Raw genomic sequence first — 25,000 nt, forward strand, 5'->3', positions numbered from 1 at the left:
CATGCTGACTATCACGAATCAAACTGTGCCTTTCCAAGTGATCATAAATCCTGTCTCTCAGAGCCCTTTCCAATAATTTGCCCACCACTGACGTAAGACTAACTGGTCTGTAAGTTCCGGGGTTATCCCTGTTCCCTTTTTTGAACAAGGGAATGATGTTTGCCTTTTTCCAATCTTCCGGCACTATACCCGTGGACAGTGAGGACGAAAAGATCATTGCCAAAAGCCCTGCGATCTCGTCCCTCGCTTCCCATAGAATCGTTGGATAAATCCCATCAGGCCTGGGGGACTTATCTATCTTCAACTTCCTCGGAATTCCTAGCATATCTTCTTTACTAACATCAACCTCCTCTAGCCTACCTGCCTGTTTCACAACGTCCTCCTCTACATCTAGGTCCCGCTCAGTTGTGAATACTGAAGAAAAGTATTCATTGAGGACCTCTCCTATCTCTTTAGGCTCTGTGCACAAATTCCCTTTACAATCCTTGATCGGCCCTACCCTTTCTCTGGTCATTCTCTTGTTCTGCACATATGTGTAAAAAGCCTTGGAGTTTTCCTCGATCCTATCCGCCAAGGTTTTCTCATGCCCCCTTTCTTCAGCTCCTTCCTGGCTAACTTGTATCCCTCTAGAGCCTTTTCTATTCCTCTTTTCCTAAACCTTACATAAGCCTCCTTCTTCCTTTTAACCAGTCGTTCGACCTCTCTCGAGAACCATGGCTCCCTCACTCGACCGCATCTTCTCTGCCTGCTAGGGACAAACATATCAAGCACATGCAGTATGCATTCTTTAAACAATCTCCACATGTCTGTGGTGCTCTTCCTTGACAGCATCTGTTCCCAATTTATGTTACCCAGTTCTTGCCTAACTGAATTGTAATTACCCTTCCCCCAATTATAAACTTTACCCTGCCGTATGTACCTATTCTTATCCATGACTATCGTGAAAGAAACAGGATTATGATCACTACCGCCAAAATGCTCTCCTACCAACAGGTCTAACACTTGGTCCGGTTCGTTGCCAAGCACCAAATCCAAAGTGACCTCTCCTCGTGTTGGTCCATCTACATACTGTGTCAGGAATCCTTCCTGAACGAACTGGACAAAATCCACTCCATCTAAACTATTACAACTAAAATGTTTCCAATCAATATTTGGAAAGTTGAAGTCACCCATGACTACAACCCTGTGACTTCTGCACCTTTCCAGTATCTGCCTCCCAATCCGCTCCTCTAATTCTCTGCAACTATTAGGGGGTCTGTAAGAAAACCCCAACAAAGTGACTGCTCCTTTCTTGTTCCTGACCTCAACCCAAACTGACTCTGTAGACGTATCATTCTCGAACTGCCTTTCAGTAGCTGCTGTACTCGCCCTGACTAGCAATGCCACTCCCCCACCTCTTTTTCCACCCTCCCTATTTCTTTTAAAGCATCTAAATCCCGGAACTTCCAACATCCATTCCTCTCCCTGAGATACCCAAGTGCCCTTAAAACATAACAAAATGGCAATAGAACTAAAGGTGATGTTCAGCCATTGGTTAGGGTCTGGAATGCACTGATCAGTGGAGACAGGTATAATCCAGCTTTACAAAACGATTTTGGACGACACCTTAACAGAAAACAAAAGGACGGGAAAGTAAAACTAGCTCAATTGGTCTTGTAAAGTGCCGGCATTGACATAATGAACAAAATATATCTCTTTAAGGTTTTAGCAGAGATTTGTAGCTCGGGTTGTCAACAAACATATAGAATTGGACCCCATATACAAACCCATACAGAACAAAACCGGAAATGACACTACTCACCATAACGGACCTGACAGTATTAAATTCCAAGCGGAGTGGAACATCATCGCTTCATCGGAGGCCTAACTGATGATGTTACCTAGCATGGTGACAAAATATCTAAACGGAAACAAGCCAGCTCATCGAGCAAGTCAATAATCTCAAAATGAACCTCTTCTATGATTTTAGTGACATTGTCTGAAACCCACATATTTTCAAGATGTTTAGCATCATTTGGCCTACAACTTGTAGACAATCAGCCTTTTTAAAACAGGGCTCCTTGATTTAGAACAAAAACAAAGTTGCTGGAAAAGCTCAGCAGGTCTGGCAGCATCTGTGGAGGAGAAAACAGAGTTAACGTTTCGGGTCCAGTGACCGTTCCTCAGAACTCCCTGATTTAGAGTTGTTTAATTCACATTCACTGAATTCCATTATGTAGAGGTCAGTTTAATTCTTATTCCTGGGCTCACTGATGTAGAATTGCTTTATTCACAGTCAGTAGCTGCATTCATGTACATTTAGTTTAAGTCACATTAGCTGTATTTCCTTCTGTGGAATTGGCATGTTCACGTTCACTGCGTTCCCTAGGCAACTGATGGTTCCAAGTGCACACTGGAAATCTAATTAACCATTCACATATGGGCCCTGACAGGAGCTAGTCCTTGCACCAATCTCTTCAACATGTATACCAATGACCTCCTTCCTACAAAGTGTTATGATCCACTGGGGTAGCGCACCATAAATTGACTCCTGCTATTCCCAGAGTAGTACCAAATGCTAATGTTTTAAAAGTATGCACATTACTCCAATTTACCTAATTTTCAGCCCAAAGTTGATAGAAAACACGGAATTGACCAGATTTCTGTCCTGAACAATAATTTTTATTGATTACATTATGCTATAGTTGCAGGTAAATAGATATAAACCATTGTTATTTAACACTACTAAGACTAATCTCCCTATAAGCTCCCCTTTTTGCACATACACACAGACACATATATTGAAAATAGATTATTGGTAGCGGTAAAAAAAACTGTAAAGTCAATTCAGTGGTGTTTGCTTCCCGGTTCTGATGTTGAGATGATTCTTCTTCGGCTGGCTAAACTGCTTGTTGTTCAGTAGGTGCTTTCACTGGTTTAAGAAATACAGAATGACCAATTGACTTTGAAAATGTCTCTAAATCTATTCAGCTTCTGGGCTGGGAGATGTGTGCACTTTTTTTTCTTCCCTGTAATTTGTTTTCATCACTGAACTACTCAGCCACCTAGGCACCAGTCACCCAGATCTTGGCAAGCAAAAGGTCTCTGCCACTGACAAATGTCCATAGTCCATAGACCAATCAATGTCTTGTTGTCAACAAGAGCTGCATCGTTGTATACCCTCCACTTTACATCATCTGGAATCTGAATTTCAATTACTGCTTAGTCAAGCAGTTGTTTACAATGCCTGCCATGGGTATCAGATCACACACTTTTCAAAACTGCCAGTTTTATAAAGCTCTTTCTTATTTTGATCCAGTTTTAAAATACACTGTCCTTACAAAGTCAATACAGTGCAGTGCTGAAGGAGCGCAGCAGGCCAGGCAGCATCAGATGAGCAGGAAAGTCGACGTTTCAGGTCAGGACCCTTCATCAGGACTGGGAAGGGAGCTCAGAAACAAATAGTGGAGGGGTGGGGCTGGGGAATGTAGGTGGGAAAGAAGATGGACAGGTAGTGTAAGGTCAAGGAGGCACGGATGAGGCCGGGGGTTGGGAAGATTTTCAAACAGGTAAATCCTATGTTAAGGCCATCGAGCTGTAGGCTCCCAAGGTGGAATATGAGGTGTTGTTCTTCCAATTTGCGCGTGGCGTCATTGTGATATTGGAGAAGGCCCAGGATGGACATGACACCAAGGGAGTGGGAGGGGGTGTTAAAATGGTTGGCAACCGGAAAGTGTTGTTGATTATAGTGCACAGAGCGCAAATGCTCGGCAAATCGATTACTGAGTCTGCGCTTGGTCTCACTGATATAGAGGAGGCCACATCAGGAACAACAGATACAGTAGACTAGGTTGGAGGATGTATAGGTGAACCCCTGTCGGATTTGGCAAGTTTGTCTTAGGCCTTGAATGGAAGTGAGACGGGGCAGGGGAGGGGGAGTAAGGGCAGGTGCTAGCACCTCTTGAGGTTGCAGGGAAAGGTGCCGGGGGTAGTGGGGTCCTTACAAACGTAGGGACTCTTTGTCTATGCTAATAACTTTGCCCTGCTTTGCTATGCTAAAGAACATCAGGACATTTACAAAATACTCACTGAAGACCTGTTTTTCTGGATTCTCTCTTTAAAAAATTGAGACTTTGATTAAATAATGCCTGCCGAAAGTATCCGTTCATACTTCTACCTGAAGAACTCGAAGGCCAGAAAATAATTTCATACACAGTTCTGCACCTACGACTCACTGACGCGATATAAATACCTTGGTATTATTCTTGTTCATACATTGACCTATCCACAACACTTCCAAAACAACTTAGCCAAAGTCAACGTGAGAATGAATCTCAAACAGAAACTGGTTAGTACTACCCAGGCTAACAAATCCCCAATTCATTACAGGGAGGGAGGGACGTCATGGGGCGGGGCATTACGCGTGCGCAATGCTGCAGGTGGCTGGGCCCAAGCCTTACGTCCAGGTTTAGGCTCTTTCTTTGTCTGTTGTCGTGTTCGGCCACGCTGCGGAAATGGCGGCTGGTCTGCCTGTCACTATCAGTATCGAGGCGGCCTGTGAGAATCAGGTTCAGGAGGTGGCTCTGGATGGGACTGAGGCCTATGTTCAACCGCTCTCCATGTCCGAGAATTTGGCCAAGTTGGCGCAGAAGATCGACTTCAACCGCAGCGACTCGGAAGGAGAGGAGCAGGAGGCGGGGGCTGGGGAGGAGTGGGCGCAACGGCAGCAGGACAGCGACGACGAGGAGTGTGAGTACGGACTTCGAGAACGGCAGGCTGTCAGCCAGCTTTCTCTATACACTTGTCTGCTGTCTCTTCGCCTCGATTGCAGAATGGGCTTTTTATGTCATTTTGAAAATTCAATATTTCTACAAAGCAAGGCAGTGAATCGCTGAGAGTAAATATTTGTACTTTTGGTGATGAGTTAAATTGGACTTGCTACAATTTGGAATAGGTGGGATGAAGATTTGCATCTGACCTAAGCGTTAATTAGTGGATGTCGTAGGTGATCATTCTATGGGTATGGATGAGCGAAGGAGAATGGGAATAGGCTGCGTGGCTGTGACACTGACTTAGACCAACTTCTCGCTCTCCTCTCTTTGACTTAGGTGTTGATTTTGACTCACTCAATATTATCTCTAACCCGAGGTGAGAGGTCACTTCACATATTTTCTCAGGCTTTATGATATTTCAGTTCAGTACTATGGGAGTGCTGTACTGTCACAGATGTACCGTATTTGGTTGTGTCATTACACAGAAAAAAATACAATCTCAACCCCTTAAGGTAGATGTAAAATAACTTGACAATACTTGGAGAGTGGAGGAATGTACTGTATCTGGGCCGATATTTATCGCTGATCAAAAGCAGTTATCATGGTTATAGTTTTTGTGGAACCATGCGTGTAAAAATTGGCTGCAGTGTTTCCTATATGACAGCAGTTTGGGCACTTTGTATGTGCTTCCTTTGTAAACACAACATTTGGGACATCCTAGGATAGTGAAATGTATGATATAACTGCAAGTTTTTTTTCCATTAATATTTATATTCTTGTGGCATCTAGCAATACTGAAGTTTCAGCCCTCCTTGTGGCCTTGGGATACCGTTAGGAATAACCTGAGAAGCACACTGACAGAGATGTGTGTACTTTATGATGTACTTAATGTCCTCAAGGAAAAGAAATACATGGCCTTGGACCCTGTCTCTCAGGACCCAGCCCCATCAAAACAGGTATGTACATTGAATAGTTTATTATTTCTTACTCAGGTGCCATCTGTGTCTCTGAATTCTTTATAAATTTTCCGTTCTGAAAAAGAGTCATTCCACCATAAGACATAGGAACAGATTCAAACCCTTCAGAGCTTCATTGGAGGCTCCACTGATAATGTCACTTAGCATGGTGATGAAACGTCTTAATGAGAACAAGCCAGCTCGACGAGCAAGTAAACAACATCACAGATACAACCCATCGAGTCTACTCAGCCACTCAGTGAGATTATGGCTGATCTGATAATCCTCAACTCCACTTTCCTGCTTTTTCCTTTGACTCTTGATTCCCTTACTGATTAAAAATCTGTCTCAGCCTTGACACAGCCTCAACAGCCCTCTACAGTAAAAAAAAATCTACAGATTCACTAACCTCTGAGGGAAGAAACTCCTCCTTGTCTCCACCTTAAATGTGCTACCACTTATTCTGTAATTATGTACTCTGATCCTTGGCTCTCTCACAAAGGGAAGAAACCTTTTCGCGTCTACCCGGTTAAGCCTCCTAAGAATCTTGTATGTTTTAATAAGGTCACCTCTCATTCAACGAGTACAGGCCTAATCTACTCAACTACTTTTTACAAGATGTGCAAGGACTGAACCTTCGCTGGACTGCCTCAAATGCCAGTATATTTCTGTTACATAAATATCCTAAAAATGTTCACGGTATTCCAGCTGACTAGTGCCTTGTATAGTTTTAGCAAAATTCCCCTACTTTAATACTCCATTTCAATCATCATGGATTCAAAACGTTAACTATTTTTCTTCCCACAGATGCTGCCAAATTTACCGAATGGCTCCAGCACTTTGTCTTTTCATTTTTTATATTCTTCCATTTTAAAATCATCTGGTTCCCAGTACTTTTATTCTCAATCAGTCTGGTTAGAGTTGTATGTATAAATATTTAAAATGTCATGAAAAGTCTGGTTTTGAAGGGTGTATGTCTCTTAAGGGGATGTTCTAGCATGAGTTATTTCTACTTAATGCATAATTACTTTATCCTTATCTTTTGTCCTATTTTGCTGTTTTCCTTCAGGGTTTGCAACTGTGTGGGAAAAAGAAATCTCTAGCAGGAGCTGCTCAAATCCTTTTGAAAGGAGCAGAAAGATTAAATAAATCTGTAGCTGAAAATCAAGAGCAAAAACGTCAAAGAGACTTCAATTCAGAGCTGCTCAGAGTACGACAGCACTGGAAACTAAGGAAAGTGGGCGACAAGATCCTTGGGGACTTGAGCTATAGAAGTGCAGGTAGGTAGAATTTCAGTGCATGAGTAATTTTTGAGTGCTCATTTTTATCTATTCTGTACAGAAAGTATTTGTCTTTTCTTCAAATTCTCACATATAAATTGTGCAGTAATTCTAAGAACAAATCAACCTAAAGAGTCACCTTGCCTGAGGTGAGGGGGTGAGCTTAAAAGGTGGGATATTCATGGTAATATTCAGCTAATGCAGGAGTTGAACCTATTGCTGTTGGCGTGACTCTGCATCACAAAACAGCCATCCAGTGAAGTGTGCTAACTGAGCCCCATGGTACCATCACGTGATCCAACTGTGTCAAAAAGCACTTGCTTATTAAGTCATTGAATAGTTAATTTCACACATGAGGTAAATGATCTCCTGCAGAGTGCTCTCCTAATTTGCAGTGTGTGAAATTTCTGAGAAACTACCCAATGAGATTAAGTGACAAAAGGCAAAAACAAAACTGATGTTATTCTCAAGTGAAAGGAAGCAATTGTAAAGATGGCATTGCAGGATGTAAAATCAAGCCCCTGTATGACAAAATACAAAGTTTCTTTATATTTTGAAGTTGATTCCTTCTTTGCCGTATTCCTTTCCTTCCACCTATTTAACAGCCTCCATCTCTTTTCCGCGTTCCCTGCAGCATCCCAGTCTTGCCCCAGCCTTCCTGTTAATCCCAGGCAAAAAGGAGAGCCCATCCACTACCACCACAGCCACTGGCACCACCCATTCTAACCACCTACCCTCTGCTCCCAATTCAGATTTTTACCCCTGCTGCCATCGTTATCAGGACCCCAGCTTCCACCTTAACTCTCCAGACAACTCATCAGCATGGCATTTGCTCATTGAAACATCACTGCACAGAATTAGGCAGAAGCTTCCTATTGGCTGTATCTGCACATGCGCGGCAACCATTTTGCCTTATGGATAATCACTCTATTTTGTGTTATTAACAACTACACAAAAATTGTAATTAATTCCCCCTCCATCCAGCTAGTATTCAATATAAAATGCAAAAACAGCTTTGCAGAATATATCTTAAAGATGAATCATAAATTTCAAATATTAAGGAAGTATAATGTTCTTGTAATGCATATTAGTAATTTCTTAGTTTTCTAAAATAAGTTGAATTAGTAAGCCTATGAATGATAGTGAAAAATTCTTCATTAACTCTGAGTTGTTTTTTGCAAAGGCTCCCTCTTTCCTCACCATGGCACATTTGAAGTACTAAAGAATACTGATCTGGATCCAGATAAGAAAATTCCAGATGATTATTGTCCCCTTGATATATTGATTCCTAGTGATCTGGAGGGATCGGCGTATATTAAGGTAAATGCAAACTGTTCATGCAAAATCTAGTTCTGGTTGAACTGCAATTATCTCCTATTAAATATTCTGAAGACTAGCCATTTACGCTGGTACCAGGCATGGGGGGGGACTGTGTTGAGGAGAGGTTAGTAGATTGAGCCTGTACTCATTGAAGAATGAGAGGCAACCTTATTGAAATGTACAAGATTCTTAAAGGATTTGATAGGATAGATTCAGGAAGTCGTTCCCTTTGTGGGAAAAGTCGGGACGAAAATGCATAACCTTGGAGTAAGGGGTCACACATTTAAAACAGAGATGACGAGTAATTTCTTCTGAGGGTTGTGCTGCTGTAGAATTCTTTACCACAGAAGACTGTTGAGGCTGGGCCATTAAGTTTTTTTCAAGGCTGAGATGGATAGATTTTTAATCTGTAGGGAATCAATGGTTATGGGGAAAGGGCAGGAACATGGGATTGAGGATTATCAAATCAGCCATCATTTCATTGAATGGCATAGCAGACGCAAACTGAATGGACTTCTTCTAGTCCTGTGTCTCATTGCCATTTGGGCACAGGTGATGCTTTGGGGCCGTGTTTCATTTTGCTGAGGGTTGCTGCGCTGCCAGAGACTTCCTGCATGGTCTATGAGGTGTGCTTCCTTGAGGACGCCAGTTTACATTGAAGCCTACAATGTGCTGCATAATTCAGCTGCCTGATGCTTTGCTGATTTACCTAATTTGCATTGGGTAGGTTCAGACAACAAATTCTGCTGTCAAATGGTCTACTCGTACTCTTAATCCCATGTTCTTATGTCCTATGTTCCTATGCAGAACTGAGCTTCTGGCCCTTCTCACCATTACAAAGACTTCTACTTCACTAACATTGCTCATCTCAACAATACTTTAGCTCATTTCCTGCTGAAAGACTTATTCAACCTGTAAACTGGATTACTTCATTTTTCTCCTGGAAAACCACTCTTATTCTACACCAACTTGAACTTGAGTTCATACAAGCTTTTGCTGTCAATGTGTTAATTCATACTCTCAGCTCTGTTCTTGATATCCAGCATAGCTTTGATTTAAAATTCTCACCTTTTATTTTTCAAATCCTTTCCCATCAAATTGAAATCTATTTCCTCTCACTATCACTAACCTCCTCCAGCCTGCCTAGAGTTACGCATTCCAACAGCTCTTAACTTTTTTCTTGCAGAATCTATTCTCTTCACTCAAATGTTGTTGACTATACTTGCAGTCATCTGAGATTTGAACCCCAGAACTCATTTTGGCTATCCCAGCAAATTTAAGATTACACCTTGGTGCCAATTTATTATCATTTGTGGTCTTCTGAAATACCATAGGTGTGTTCTTAGGGTAAAGGTGAAATGCTTGTTATGAATGTAATCCCTGTTTAGGTGACTTCTTTTTGTCTCACTTGGCTAACTTATTTTTAATGAATGTCACTAATAATGGGTGATGTTCACTAAATTAAAATCTTCAGGATTGCATTTTCTTAAATACTTACTGTAAGATGGTTTCTAATTTTCAGGTATGAAAATTGTGTTAAATGTTGAATTATGCTAATAACTTTTCCATGACAGCCTGTTTATAGTATTTACAATATCATATTCCTTCCAGCTTACTATACAGTGATTTATAGTTATTTTCTTTAAGGTTTCTATTCAGAAGCAGGCTCATGACATTGGAGATCTTGGCACAGTCAACCTCTTTAGACGACCTATACAAAAACCCAATTCAGGTACGTGGGAGTTCAGAATCAAAAATTGTTTAATATTTAAGATTATTCCTTACTTATGTGGCGTTTGATGGTTGATTTCAAGCTATTTATGATGAATAATAGGAAATTTAGTTATATACTGCATAATGTCAATGATCTGTGATTGGTAGAGCTCCAGAATGCTTATAGAAATTTATTAACGGAGATGCCAGGAGCAGCACCAGGCGTACGTAAAAATGAGGTGTCACGCTGATGAAGCTACGCAACAGGACTACTTGTATGCCAAACAGCGTAAGCAGCAAGTGATAGACAGAGCTAAGTGATCCAAGAACCATCGGATCAGATCCAAGATCTGCATCCTGCTACATCCATTGTGAATGGTGTTGGACAGTTAAATAACTCCTTGGTGGAGGAGGCTGCCAAAAATATCGCTATCTTCAATGATGGAAGAGCCCAACAGTGCAAAAGATAAGGCTGAAGCATTTGCAGTAGACTTCAGCCAGGAGTGCGAAGTGGATGATCCATCTTGGCCTCCTCAAGTGGTTCCCAGCATTATAGATGCCAATCTTAATCCAATTTGATTCACTCCAATATGATTTCAAGAAATGGTTGGAGGCACTGGATACTGCAAAGGCTATGGGCCCAGGCAACATCCTGGCAACAGTACTGCAGAACTTGCTGCTCCGGAGCTTGATGCTTCCCTAGCCAAGCTTTTCCATTCAATACAACGGTAGCATCCATCCAACAATGTAGAAAATCACGCTTCTAGGTCCTGTACACAAAAAGCAGGATAAATCTAACCCGACCAATAACTGACCATCAGTTTACTCTTGATCATCAATAGTGTGATGGTAGGTACACTCAATAATGCTATTAAGCAGCACCTGCTCACTGACGCCCAGTCTGGGTTCTGCAAGGCCATTCATCTCCTGACCTTGTTATAGCCTTGGTTCAAACCAGGACAAAAAAGCTGAATTCCAGAAGTAAGGTGAGAGTGACAAACTTTGACATCAAGGCTATATTTGACAGTGTGGCATCAAGAAGCTGTAGCACACCTGGAACCAGTGGGTGTCAGAGGGCAAATGCTCCGCTGATTGGAGTCATACATGGCACATAGGAAGACAGTCGTGGCTGTTGGACATCAGTCATCTTAGCTCCAGAACATCTCTGCAGGAGTTCCTCAGGGTAATGTCCTAGGCACAATCATCTTAAGCTGCTTGATCAGTGACTTTCCCTGCATCATAAGTCAGAAGTGGGAATTGCGCAATCATTGGCGAACATGTCCTGCACCATTCGTCACTCTTGATACTGAAGCAAGCCATGTTCAAATGTAACAAGCTCTGAACAGTATCCAGGCTTGGGTTGACAAATTGCAAGTAATACTCGTGCCACACAAATGACAGGTAATGACCGTATCCAGTAAGTGACATTCGCTAGTGTTACTATCACTAAATGCCCCAATATCAGCATCTTGGGAGTTACCGTTGACCAGAAAATTAACTGGACCTGTTATATAAACATAGTGGCTACAAGAGCAGGTCAGAGGCTAGGAATATTGTAGCAAGTGACTCGCATCATGATTTCCCCAAACCCTGTCCAACATCTACAAGGCACGTATCAGAAGTGTGATGGAATACATCCCACTTGCCTGGATAAATGTGGCTGTGATAACTCAAGCTTGACGCCATCCAAGACACAGCAGTCTGCTTGATTGGCACCACATCCACAAGCGTCCACTCCCTCCACCACCAATGCTCATTGGCAGCACTAGGTAGTGTATCTTCAAGATGCACCGCAGAACTTCACCACAGATCCTTAGCACGTTCCAAACCCTCAATAACGTCCATGTAGAAGTAAATGAAGTAGATGTTTCATAAACAGAAACTACAAAAGCATTCATTCAGTCATGTATCTTCCATGCCCTCAGCCCCGATTCTGCCCACTTGAGCACAGCAAGCTCAATGTCCAGTAAAGTTCTTATGCCTCACTTGCTTGTTTTAAAGCTAAAACAAAGACTTTTCTTATACCTGTGCTGATGATGTAACCTCGGACTTTAATGACAAGTTCTAATTAGTGTGTTTTTGAATGCACTTTAAAGTAATTCTAAGAAATAACCAACAAACTTCATTAACTTGAAGTATTAATTGGTCATCTTCGTTTGAAGCTACCATATATCCAAGCTTAATACTAAAATTGAGTGTAAGTAATTTGATTTATCATTTTGCAGTAGCTCCCAATTTCAATTTTTCACAAACAAAGCCTACGAGAGGTAAGACTGAGACTTTTGAGTTTCTAGTCCTGTTTCTTTCATTCCCTGTTTCTAAAGCAAAACTAAAGACAAGTTTGGCATACACTGAGCTATTTGTGAAATATCCAGCACCGCCTGTCTGACATTTGTGCACTGTTACAGATTAGTTCTAATGAAAAGCTTGAGCAATTTAACTTGCAATATCTGATCCCTAAAAAACACGTTCATAAATTTGTAAACTCTACGGCATTTCGCCAGTTAGCTTCTTAAAGAAGTAGCAGGCTAAAAATTTTGGAAAGGAAAGGCAGATATATTTCTACAGGCATTAACAGTAATCCAGCTATCTATTTGATTACTGTGAAACACACAGGTGATATTAAACTCACGGTGAGAAAGAGTCCATGTCATTTTATGTAGGCCAACATGTCCACAAGGAGGCAGAATCAAGTCTGAGGCCACAAGTAACCAGATGTGTCAGTCCTGTGTGCTAGTTACAGGCATGCTTGCAATGGATGGTACACATCTGCATTTGATTATCTGTTGGCTTGATTCTTGACAATTTAGTATCCTATAATTATAGACAGTTGTGCACACCAACCAGCATTGTTAGTTATTTATTGCCCTAGTATGCTTGGTTTCATCTATTAGCAAAAGCATGATGTGCTACAGACACATTTCAAGGAACTATCTAACATGGTCAGATATTGGCAGACGTCCGTGACGCCAAGTATATTGTCTGAGATTCTGTTCAAAGCAGAAAGGGCTACGTGCAGTTATTATCTGGCAGTACAAGGTGAGTCATCGTTAGAAGCACATCTAGATGTGGGCTTGCCTGTGGATGGGGGCAGATAATGTTTTGTGCATGCTTTAGGCAATGGTCCTCCTTTCCAAACATCTGTGGTTGATGTTCACTGAGAATCCCATTGCAGCAAGTAATAATATTCTCTCCCTCTTTCTTTAAATTAGCATGATTATTCAGTTGTAATTTGGGGAGGAAAAAGTATTTTGCACATTTATAATAAAGTGAAGGATCAAGCTGAACTCAGATAATTGTGACCTTAAGAGAGCATTTTGATAATAATTGAACCTTATAACAAATATTTTGACAAACTGTTGTTAAAACTATGGATCATTTTCAGGTACAGCACACTGGCAGACAAAGCTAGAAGCTGCACAGAACGTTATGTTGTGTAAAGAAATCTTTGCACAGTTGTCACGTGAAGCAGTACAGATTAAATCACAGATACCTCACATTGTGGTGAAAAATCAGATCATCTCTCAACCATTTCCAGGTAAGGAATAAAAATGGAAATTGCTGGAAAAGCTCAGCAGTTCTGGCTGCATCTGTGGAGAGAAATCAGATTTGACGTTTTGGGTCTAGTGACCCTTCCTCAGAGCTGGTTCCAGGTAAGGAATGTTGCATTCTTTTTGTTGTACTTGTTTTCAGTGCCACATACTATGAATTATTTTTATGATTTTATTTGCAACAAAAGTACAAGACTTTGGACCATTATAACATTTATTTTCAGCTAAGTTGTCTTCAAATATTTTTACATTTCAGTATTATTCAGTCTGTTTGAAGTTTATTTTCAGCCAATATTTTTTCAAATAATTTATCATTTTTGTTATTAATTGAATTTAGTTTTCTGGAATTGCAGTAATTTCTACATTGTTGGCTTGAGTTGATCAGCCTGTTCCATTCACACAATTGATTTTTCTTTTTCAGAATTTTCTTATTTAAGTTTTCCATGTGACGACACATTAGAAACTTTTAAGTGAAAATAAATCAGATTGCAGTTACAAAATCTGATAGCAGTTGTTGAACTATATATAGTACACAAAGAGAGCGTATGCATAACATTGTACACAAAGCTCTCCTTCCTTGAAAAGGTTTGGTGCTGTATAAACCATCTTGATTTTTGAAGATTGTGAATCGTGTAACTGTTTAAGGCATTATGCAGAATTTTTACTGTTTTATAAATCATTTTTTAATCCTCAAAATAAAAAACTCAATTTTTTGAAACTTGTGTTCCTTTTAATTTCTTCAGATATCTATTTTTTCATGGGAGCATTAGGCAAGATATTGTAAGGATGATCTGAATCTTCACAATTTGTAGTGCACTAGTGTTCTGAAGGTTCTCAAATTTGCCAGGCTTTCCTGCTTGAAATGGTCAGATAAGAAGATTCAGATCAGCCATAATCTCATCGTACAGCAGAGAAAACCTGATGGGCCAAATGGCCTACTTCTGCTCCTCTGTCTTGTGGTCTTATGGTCTATCATTGAGCAAGCAATCCCTTCTGCATGGATATTTCACAAATTGTAGAACTTACATTCTTCTGCAGTCTTTGTATTTTTAAATTGTTAATACTTAACAGTTATAAATTATTTTTAATTTGTCAAAGATTTGTTATTAATTTTCATCACAGTTATAATCTTCTCGTAGAATATGATCAAAGCAGTGTTAGTCTTTCTCTAGTCTTTAGTGCCTTTGAGCCAATTTATTTAGTTTGTGCTCTAACTACTAAAAGATGACTTGGTAATAAAGTTGTAACAGATTTTATAGTATTAGCCTCATTTGAGTACTGTATAAATTATCAGTTCATGTCTTGGTATGTTTCAGGTTTGCAGTTATCGATTTCTTTGTGCCACTTCGTGAATGATAAAAAAGCACAGAAGATATCTGCTGAGAAGCAAAGGTCTGACGACCATCTGTATGTGCTGGAACATAATCTTCACCAATTAATTAGAGAGGTATTGAAGAACTTTGAAAACCTTTAACTATTTCTTAACAATGTGTGAGCAACAACTGTGGTGCATTCACCTTTAAAGTTGATATGCATCCCATGGTGCTTTGCAAAGTATAATCAGGCAAGAATTAACATTTGAACTGAAGTATTGGATATCAGTGGGATGACACAGTGCTTTGTGAAAGAGGTTTGAATAGGATCTTAAAGAATGACAGGGTTAAGAACTGTTCATGGTCATGGTTGAAGGAGCTTTATTCCAACAAAGTACTTGGTTCTGTTGGAATATTGAGTTCTGGAAATGCCTTTCTGTGAGTGAGAATGCTAACAGCAGGGAATAGGTTTGATCCATTGCCCTGTGGGTTATGAATCCTGGATGTTACTATGCTGGATTCTGAAGATTGCAGCCTTGTCTCCCCTTCAAGCACTGTTAACACAGTAGGATGAAATGGAGCTATCAAAACAATATTTTGCAGTCAAGTGGACATAGAGATCAGAATCGACTGTATTATTGGTAATCCAATTTCAGGCCCTTAAATGCATTCTTGATCAAAGTTAAGGACCTTATGCTTATTCCCTCCCCAACTTGCAACACCCGCACATGATTTTGACACCCAACTTTTTAATCTTAGATGAGTGAACTTTAATCTTTCAGTCCACCACTTAACTGCATTTATGTCCCACAAGCCACTTAAGTATATATATTTTTCTGAAGAAGGGTCTAGGCCTGAAACGTCAGCCTTCCTGCTCCTCTGATGCTGCTTGGCCTGCTGTATTCATCCAGCTCTACACCTTGTTATCTCAGATTCTCCAGCATCTGCAGTTCCTACTATCTCTAAGCCACTTAAGTATCCCTATTTTAGTAACCACCAATTGTTCTTCCCATCCAAAGCATTCTCCACAATTGGACATATTTCTCCTCCCCATCTACCTGTATCCAACATTGATCTGAATTCTCGGTCCTTTTTGGCCCCTCTGCACTCTTCACCCCTCCCCATTCCTCTCCTTACACCTCTTCTGTTTTTGTTTCAAACCCTATTTGATCTGAAACATTCTCCTTGGTCTTGAAAATACATATGCAACACCAGCAATTACCACTGAAAATTTTTTATTCTTTATCTTTTAGTTCCATAAACAAACTTTGAATTCTTCAGCGATGCCTCACCCAGCAACTGCACCTTTTGGGCTAAAAAGAATGAGGTTAGCAGGACCTCAGGCATACGACAAAGGCGAGATCAGTGCTTTGCAGCAGAATGAAGGGTTACTGGAGAAGATAATCAAACAGGCTAAACATATCTTTTTGAGACGTAGGTAAGCAATGCTGGAGCAATGTGCAGGTAGGAAACCAATATTATCAGCGTCCTTGGTAAATGGCAGGAACTGGAAATTTTGCGATTACGTATAATTATAGACATACAGTATGGAAACAGACCCTTTAGTCCAACCAGTCTACATCGACCATGTTCCCAAACTGAACTAGTCCCACCTGCCTGCGTTTGGCCCATATCCCCCCGCAACCCTTTCCTATTCATGAATTTATCTGGATGTCTTTTAAACTTTTTAACTGTATCTGCATCCACCATTTGGTCTGGCAGTTCATTTCACAAACACACAACTATATAAAAAAAATTGTCTCATGTCCTTTTTAAATCTGTCTCCTTAAAACTATGTCCCCTAGTTTTGAACTCCAGTACCCTAGAGAAATGACCCTTGTCATTCATCTTATCTGTTCTCCTCCCCTCACAATTTTCTATACTTGAATAAGGTCACCTCTCAAGCTCCTATGCTCCAGTGGAAAAAAAGTTCCAGTTTTCCAGTCTACCTTTATGTCTGAAACCCTCCATTCCTGGCAATATCCTGGTATATATTTTCCAAACCCCCTCCAGTTCAATAATATCCTTCCTAAAACAGGGTGACCAGTACTGCAGAGTACTCACCAACGTCCTGTACCTCAACAAGATGTCCCTGCTCTTATATTCAACCGTTGACCTTTGACACAAATTTCAAAGAGTTATGTACCTGAACCTCTAGCTCTGTCTGTTCTACAATACTACCCAGGGCCCTACCATTAATAGAATAAGTCCTGTACTTGTTTGTATTACCAAGTGCAATATGTCACATTTATCCAAATTAAACTCCATCTAGCACTGCTCAGCCCATTGTTCTGATTGATCAAGATCTCTTTGTAATCTTAGATAACTTTCTTCACAGTCCAGTGTACCTTCAATTTTGGTTTCATCCATAAGCTTGCTAACCATGCCCCCTATATTCTCACCCAAATCATTAAAATAAATGACAAACAAAAGTGGGCCCAGTACTGATCCTTGTTGCACTCCGCTGGTTCTCGGCATCCAGTCTAAAAAACAACTTTCCACCACCCTCTCAACACATGTAAATATAACATAGAACATTACAGCGCAGTACAGGCCCTTCGGCCCTTGATGTTGCGCCGAGCTGTGAAACCAATCTGAAGCCCATCTAACCTACACTATTCCATTATCATCCAGATGTTTATCCAGTGACCATTTAAATGTCCTTAAAGTTGGCGAGGCTACTACTGTTGCAGGCAGGGCATTCCACGCCCTTACTGCTCTCTGAGTAAAGAACCTACCTCTGACATCTGTCCTATATCTATCACCCCTCAATTTAAAGCTATGTCCCCTCGTGCTAGCCATCACCATCCGAGGAAAAAGGCTCCCACTGTCCACCCTATCTAATCCTCTGATCATCTTGTATGTCTCTATCAAGTCACCTCTTAACCTTCTTCTCTCTAACGAAAACAGCCTCAAGTCCCTCAGCCTTTCCTCATAAGACCTTCCCTCCATACCAGGCAACATCCTGGTAAATCTCCTCTGCACCCTTTCCAATGCTTCCACATCCTTACTATGATGCGGCGACCAGAACTGTACGCAATACTCCAAGTGCGGCCGCACCAGAGTTTTGTACAGCTGCAACATGACCTCATGGCTCCGAAACTCAATCCCTCTACCAATAAAACCTAACACACCGTATGTCTTCTTAACAACCCTATCAACCTGGGTGGCAACTTTCAGGGATTGATGCACATGGACACCGAGATCTCTCTGCTCATCCACACTACCAAGAATCTTACCATTAGCCCAGTACTCTGTATTCCTGTTACTCCTTCCAAAGTGAATCACCTCACACTTTTCCGCATTAAACTCTATTTGCCACCTCTCAGCCCAGCTCTGCAGCTTATCTATGTCCCTCTGTAACCTGCAACATCCTTCCGCACTATCCACAACTCCACCGACTTTGGTGTCATCCGCAAATTTACTAACCCATCCTTCTACGCCCTGATCCAGGTCATTTATAAAAATGACAAACAGCAGTTGCCCCAAAACAGATCCTTGCAGTACACCACTAGTAACTGAACTCCAGGATGAACATTTCCCATCAACCACCACTCTGTCGTATTACAGCTAGCCAATTTCTGATCCAAACCGCTAAATCACCCTCAATCCCATGTCTCCGTATTTTCAGCAATAGCCTACCATGGGGAACCTTATCAAACGCTTTACTGAAATCCATATACACCACATCAACCACTTTACCCTCATCCACCTGTTTGGTCACCTTCTCAAAGAACTCAATAAGGTTTGTGAGGCACGACCTACCCTTCACAAAACCGTGTTGACCATCCCTAATCAAATTATTCCTTTCTAGATGATTATAAATCCTATCTTTTATAATCCTTTCCAACCGAAGTAAGGCTCACTGGTCTATAATTACCAGGGTTGTCTCTACTCCCCTTGAACAAGGGGACAACATTTGCTATCCTCCAGTCTTCTGGCACTATTCCTGTAGACAATGATGACATAAAGATCAAAGCCAAAGGCTCTGCAATCTCCTCCCCAGCTTCCCAGAGAATCCTAGGATAAATCCCATCCGGCCCAGGGGACTTATCTATTTTCACACTTTCCAGAATTGCTAACACCTCCAACTTATGAACCTCAATCCCGTCTAGTCTAGTAGCCTGCATCTTAGTATTCTCCTCGACAACATTGTCTTTTTCCTGTGTGAATACTGACGAAAAATATTCATTTAACGCCTCTCCTATCTCTTTGGACTCCACGCACAACTTCCCACTACTGTCCTTGACTGGCTCTAATCTTGCTCTAGTCATTCTTTTATTCCTGACATACCTATAGAAAACTTTAGGGTTTTCCTTGATCCTACCTGCTAAAGACTTCTCATGTCCCCTCCTGGCTCTTCTGAGCTCTCTCTTTAGGTCCTTCCTGACTAACTTGTAACTCTCAAGCGCCCTAACTGAGCCTTCACGCCTCATCTTTACATAAGCCTCCTTCTTCCTGTTGACGAGATTCAACTTCTTTAGTAAACCATGGTTCCCTCGCTTGACCACTTCCTCCCTGCCTGACAGGTACATACTTCTCAAGGACACGCAGTAGCTGTTCCTTGAACAAGCACCACATTTCAATTGTGCCCAGCCCCTGCAGTTTCCTTCTCCATCCTATGCATCCTAAATCTTGCTTAATCGCCTCATAATTGCCTTTCCCGCAGCTATAACTTGCCCTGCGGTATATGCCTATCCCTTTCCATCGCTAAAGTAAACGTAACCGAATTGTGGTCACTATCACCAAAGTGCTCTCCTACCTCCAAATCTAACACCTGGCCTGGTTCATTACCCAGTACCAAATCCAATATGGCCTCGCCTCTTGTTGGCCTATCTACATACAGTGTCAGGAAACCCTCCTGCACACATTGGACAAAAACTGACCCATCTAAAGTACTCGAACTATAGCGTTTCCAGTCAATATTTGGAAAGTTAAAGTCCCCCATAACAACTACCCTGTTACTTTCACTCCTATTGAGAATCATCTTTGCAATCCTTTCCTCTACATCCCTGGAACTTTCCGGAGGCCTATAGAAAACTCCCAACAGGGTGACCTCTCCTTTCCTGTTTCTAACCTCAGCCCATACTACCTCAGTAGACGAGTCCTCATCAAACGTCCTTTCCGCCACCGTAATACTGTCCTTGACTAACAATGCCACACATCCCCCCTCTTTTACCACCTTCCCTGATCTTACTGAAACATCTAAACCCTGGAACCTGCAACAACCATTCCTGTCCCTGCTGTATCCATGTCTCCGAAATGGCCACAACATCGAAGTCCCAGGTACCAACCCATGCTGCAAGTTCACCCACCTTATTCCGGATGCTCCTGGCGTTGAAGTAGACACACTTCAAACCACCTTCCTGCCTGCCGGTACACTCCTGCAACCTTGAAACCTTATTCATGACCTCACTACTCTCAACCTCCTGTACACTGGAGCTACAATTCAGGTTCCCATCCCCCTGCTGAATTAGTTTAAACCCTCCCGAAGAGCATTAGTAAATTCCCCCCCCAGGATATTGGTACCCCTCTGGTTCAGGTATAGACCATGCCGTTTGTAGAGGTCCCACCTACCCCAGAATGAGCCCCAATTATCCAGGTATCTGAATCCCTCCCTCCTGCACCATCCCTGTAGCCACGTGTTCAACTCCTCTCTCTCCCTATTCCTCGCCTCGCTAGCATGTGGCATGGGTAACAAACCAGAGATAACAAATCTGTTTGTTCTAGCTCTAAGCTTCCACCCTAGCTCCTTGAATTTCTGCCTTACATCCCCATCTCTTTTCCTACCTATGTCGTTGGTGCCTATGTGGGCCATGACTTGGGGCTGCTCCCCCTCCCCCTTAAGGATCCCGAAAACACGATCCAAGACATCACGGACCCTGGCACCTGGGAGGCAACGTACCAGCCGCGAGTCTCTCTCATTCCCACAGAATCTCCTATCTGTCCCCCTAACTATGGAGTCCCCAATGACTAATGCTCTCCTCCTCTCCCCACTTCCCTTCTGAGCAACAGGGACAGACTCTGTGCCAGAGACCTGTACCCCATGGCTTACCCCTGGTAAATCGTACCCCCCAACAGTATCCAAAACGGTATACTTGTTATTGAGGGGAACGTCCACAGGGGATCCCTACACTGTCTGCCTGTTCCCTTTCCATCCCCTGACTGTAACTCATCTACCTTTTTCCTGTAACTGAGATGTGACTACGTCCCTGTAACTCCTCTCAATTACCCCCTCAGCCTCCCGAATGATCCGAAGTACATCCAGATCCACCTCCAGTTCCCTAAAGCGGTTTCCGAGGAGCTGGAGTTGGGTGCACTTCCCGCAGATGAAGCCATTGGGGACACTAGTGGTGACCCTTACCTCCCACATTCTACAGGAGGAGCATGCAACTGCCCTAACATCCATTCCCACTGTTCTGAATTCTGAAAAAAAAAACTGGTAACCTTACCAAATCGGCGCTCGGAACCTTTTTTTTTGGTTAGAGGAGGAGGAGGATGGGTGGGAGACACTACCTAAGTAGTGTTTTGGGTAAAGCAACTGCCCAAATGTATTACCTCACTTACTCAGCCGTTCCGTGTCCGCTTCTGCTCAGCATGCGCTCCGCCTATTCACGAGGTAAGTTTTTAAACGTTTAACTTACCTTCACGGCAGCCCCCTGGTCCTCACTCTCACTGCTCCCGCTGCTGCTGCAAAAATGGAGGCCGCTGATCCCACGAGGTAAGCTTTTAAACGATTAACTTACCTTCCCGGCAGCACCCTGGTCGTCGCTCTCACTGCTCCCGCTGCTGCTGCAAAAATCCTATCTTTTAGAATCACCTCCAACAACTTACCACCAATGTCAGACTCAGACCTATAGTTTTTGACTTCTCTCTAAAGTCTTTCTTAAATAATTGCCCAACATTAGCCTACCACCAGTCCTCCGATACTTCACCTTTGTTTATAGATGATACAGATATTTCAGCTAGGGGCTCCATAATTTCCTCCCTAACTTCCTGGGATAATCTGTTATCAGGTCCTGGAGATTTATCTACCTTTGCTTTCTAAGACCTCCAGCACTTCCTCTTCTGTAATGTGAACTATTTTCAAAACATCAATATTTATTTCCTTGAGTTCTCTAGCTTCCATTTCTTTCTCAATAGCAAAAACTGATACATTTTATTTTTTACTATCTCTCCCATCTCTTGACGTTCAACACAAAGAGGACCTCATTGATCTGCTCTCCCTGTTTGCTCAGTTGCTCATGATGTATTTGTAGAATCTTTTTTGGATTATCTTTAGCCTTTACTCTTCAAGAGATTCATTGGATCCCAGGTGTCTGTATCTAAAATGATTGCTTTTTTTATTCTTGACTAGAACCTCAATATCTTTATTCATCTAATGTTTCTTAATCTTACCAGCCTTACCATTCGCTCTAACTGGAAACTGATGCCTCTGAGCTCTCCATGATATTTTTAAAAGCTTCCCACTTGTCAGTCATCCCTTTACCTGTAAACGGTCTACTCCAGTCAACTTTTGAAAATTCCTGTTTCATACCCTTAAAATTTGCCTTACTCCAGTTAAGAGCTTTAACTTTTATGGAAAAGGATATGTCTTCCATAACTCTTTTAATACTAATAGTATTATGATTACTAGTCCCAAGGTGTTCCCTACTAACACTTCAGTCATTTGCCCAGCCTTATTTTCCAAGAGAAGATCAAGTTTTGCTCCTTCTCTAGTAGGAACATTTGTGTATCGATTAAGGAAAAATTTCTTGAACACATTCTTGAATAAATTCTTCAACATCCATACCTTTACTGCTGTGGCAGTCCAAGTCAATGTTTGAATAATTAAAGTCCTCTACTATCACAACCTCATTATTCTTACAAATATTTGAGATATTTCAGTAGAAATCACCTTAATGTATTCTCTAGGTTAAATTGTACAAGTGAGATCAACCATAACACGTGAGTACAGATTCAAGTTAGATCTTGAAAAGATAAAAATAATTTTTCAGATGTAGATGAAATAACAATTGTTCACTATAAATCATCATTTCAGTTCAGGATGTGTGTATAGGATACTTTAATATTCTTAATGGATCGTTCAAACTTTGCACTTATTTAGTGCCTTTAATTTACAGAAAATATCCTAGACTTCTTCACCAAGTTCCAAGTAGACAAATCACAAGGAGTCATTCTACAGTATTAGACCATAAGATACAAGAGCAAAATTAGGCCATACGACATGTTGAGTCTGCTCCGCTATTTGATTATGGCTGATATTCTTTGTAACTGACTGTCAAAGGTTCAAGAAAATGTCTATGCTTTTAATTTTAGAACTGCCTGGACAATTGACAGCTTGGCCAGTCGTATTGAGGACCCACAGATACAAGCTCATTGGTCAAACATTAATGATGTGTATGAATCTAGTGTCAAAGTCTTAATAACTTCTCAAGGCTATGAGCAGATTTGCAAGTGAGTACTGATGACATAGATGGAATGTTAAACGTTACTCTGCATTTTTCAAACCAGCGTTCCCTACATTTGTGTTTTTGTACATTTTCGTGTTAACACTTTGTATAAGGATCTATACATTAAAGTTGATATATGTGCTATTTCCAAGTATTTGATGTAAATCCTCAAGATCTAACTGTTCCCATCTGTTACAAAGTTGTGTAGAGTAATTACGAATTGGAAGGCAGGAAGCTAGAATTTGTTTGTTTAAAAAAAAGATGATACAGGAGAAGTGTGTGTGGTTCCTTTAACAGGTAAAGTCCTTTTCTAAGCTTAGAGATTTATATATGGGAAAACAGTGTGTCTGTTTTTGGCTGAAGATGGACAGGCAGTACTGAAATTGAAACATGTATCAGTTGTGATTGGAAACCTTAGACTTGTTTTGGCAACTAACTGGAATTAGTCAACTAATTTAAATCAAGCACTCAGTGATTGAAAGCCAACTGAATTTAAATCAGATAGTTTTAACAACCTCGGACCAATGCTATTGTAAGAAAATTGATATGTCATCCAAGGTATACAAGGAGAGGCTTTTTGAAAATCGGGGTGAGAGTGAACTGCCATCTGTGAAATAAGCATCTAGCTCTTGCAAGAAATCTCTAAACTCTCTGAGAAAGCATCATCTATCCATAAAAGGTACCACGGCACTTCTAGCTAGGAGTCCTTACAGAAGACTGCACAGAGAAAACATCCCTGACAGCTGGATCAGTGAAAGAAAGGCATTTATGACTTGAGAACAGCAGAAGAAAGGAATGTAGACTTTCAGAGTTGAAGTTTTAATTTATTTTCTTATTTGTTGGGTTTATGTAAGTGGACTTGTGTTTATTGGAACAGCAGAATTTAGTTTAGTTAGGGAATAGTTAGTAGGTAAGGGAGAATTGTTTGGTTTGTTGGTAATTCTGTTAATTTGTTCACTGTTAAGGTTAAATAAATAAATTGTTACTTGTTACTTTATAAAGTGAATATCAGAGATGTTCTTTCATTTAACCTCCCCTTCTCTAACACATTTTAATTTTTTTCTGTAATGTTTTGATGGAAACCAATTCATCGTTCATCCCCTTTCACTGTGGTTTTAAAATGTAGCTTCTGGCAAGAAAAATTTTCGTTGGGGTACATTATACATGGAGGCTATAGAATTCCAATAAATATGGCATTTTCATTTTGCTGTGTTTTGTTTTGCTCCTTCGTCTCTTCAGATCAATTCAGCTACAGTTGAACATTGGCGTTGAGCAGATTAAGGTGGTGCATAGAGATGGGCGAGTAATTACACTTTCCCACCAGGAACAGGAATTGCAAGACTTCCTGCTATCCCAGGTATCTAGATGAAGGAAACAATGTGATGGGAATCAATTAAACACTAGCAGAGTCTTAAATAAACAAGTCATGGTAAATGGAATAAATTACTCCTTTAAATTGTTATTTTAAAATATTCTGCACTTTTAAAGATGCTAATTTGTTTAGCAATGTGTTTTATGCTGATCAAAATGCATTTCAGATTTTTGTTGAAGATGGGAAATATTTTCTATGCCATATAGTAGCTTATCTGCATAGTCCTTAATTCCACAAAACTTAAAAGTACTTCACCCAAAATTGACAGTTTTTATGCTAAATCCCTGTTCT

The 25,000-nt window shown here is 41.0% G+C and overlaps 1 protein-coding gene across 3 annotated transcripts in view; it reads left to right on the forward strand.

Annotated features, from left to right (window-relative positions):
• Nucleotides 1–4,402: 4,402 nt before the first annotated feature.
• med17 (mediator complex subunit 17) overlaps nt 4,403–25,000 on the forward strand; it is a 34,194-nt gene continuing 13,596 nt past the window's right edge. Inside the window, exons 1-10 of one of the 3 annotated variants that reach the window (XM_020532279.2) lie at nt 4,403–4,728; nt 5,541–5,707; nt 6,777–6,987; nt 8,171–8,307; nt 9,955–10,039; nt 13,406–13,558; nt 14,888–15,018; nt 16,138–16,322; nt 23,204–23,341; nt 24,577–24,694. In XM_020532279.2, coding sequence (XP_020387868.2) covers nt 4,494–4,728; nt 5,541–5,707; nt 6,777–6,987; nt 8,171–8,307; nt 9,955–10,039; nt 13,406–13,558; nt 14,888–15,018; nt 16,138–16,322; nt 23,204–23,341; nt 24,577–24,694 — 1,560 coding nt within the window. In that variant the 5' untranslated portion in view covers nt 4,403–4,493. The other 2 variants (XR_007262244.1, XM_048597748.1) reach the window with 2 other exon arrangements.

This window comes from Rhincodon typus, chromosome 6, assembly GCF_021869965.1.
Source record: "Rhincodon typus isolate 14 chromosome 6, sRhiTyp1.1, whole genome shotgun sequence".
NCBI classification, from domain to species: Eukaryota; Metazoa; Chordata; class Chondrichthyes; order Orectolobiformes; family Rhincodontidae; genus Rhincodon; species Rhincodon typus.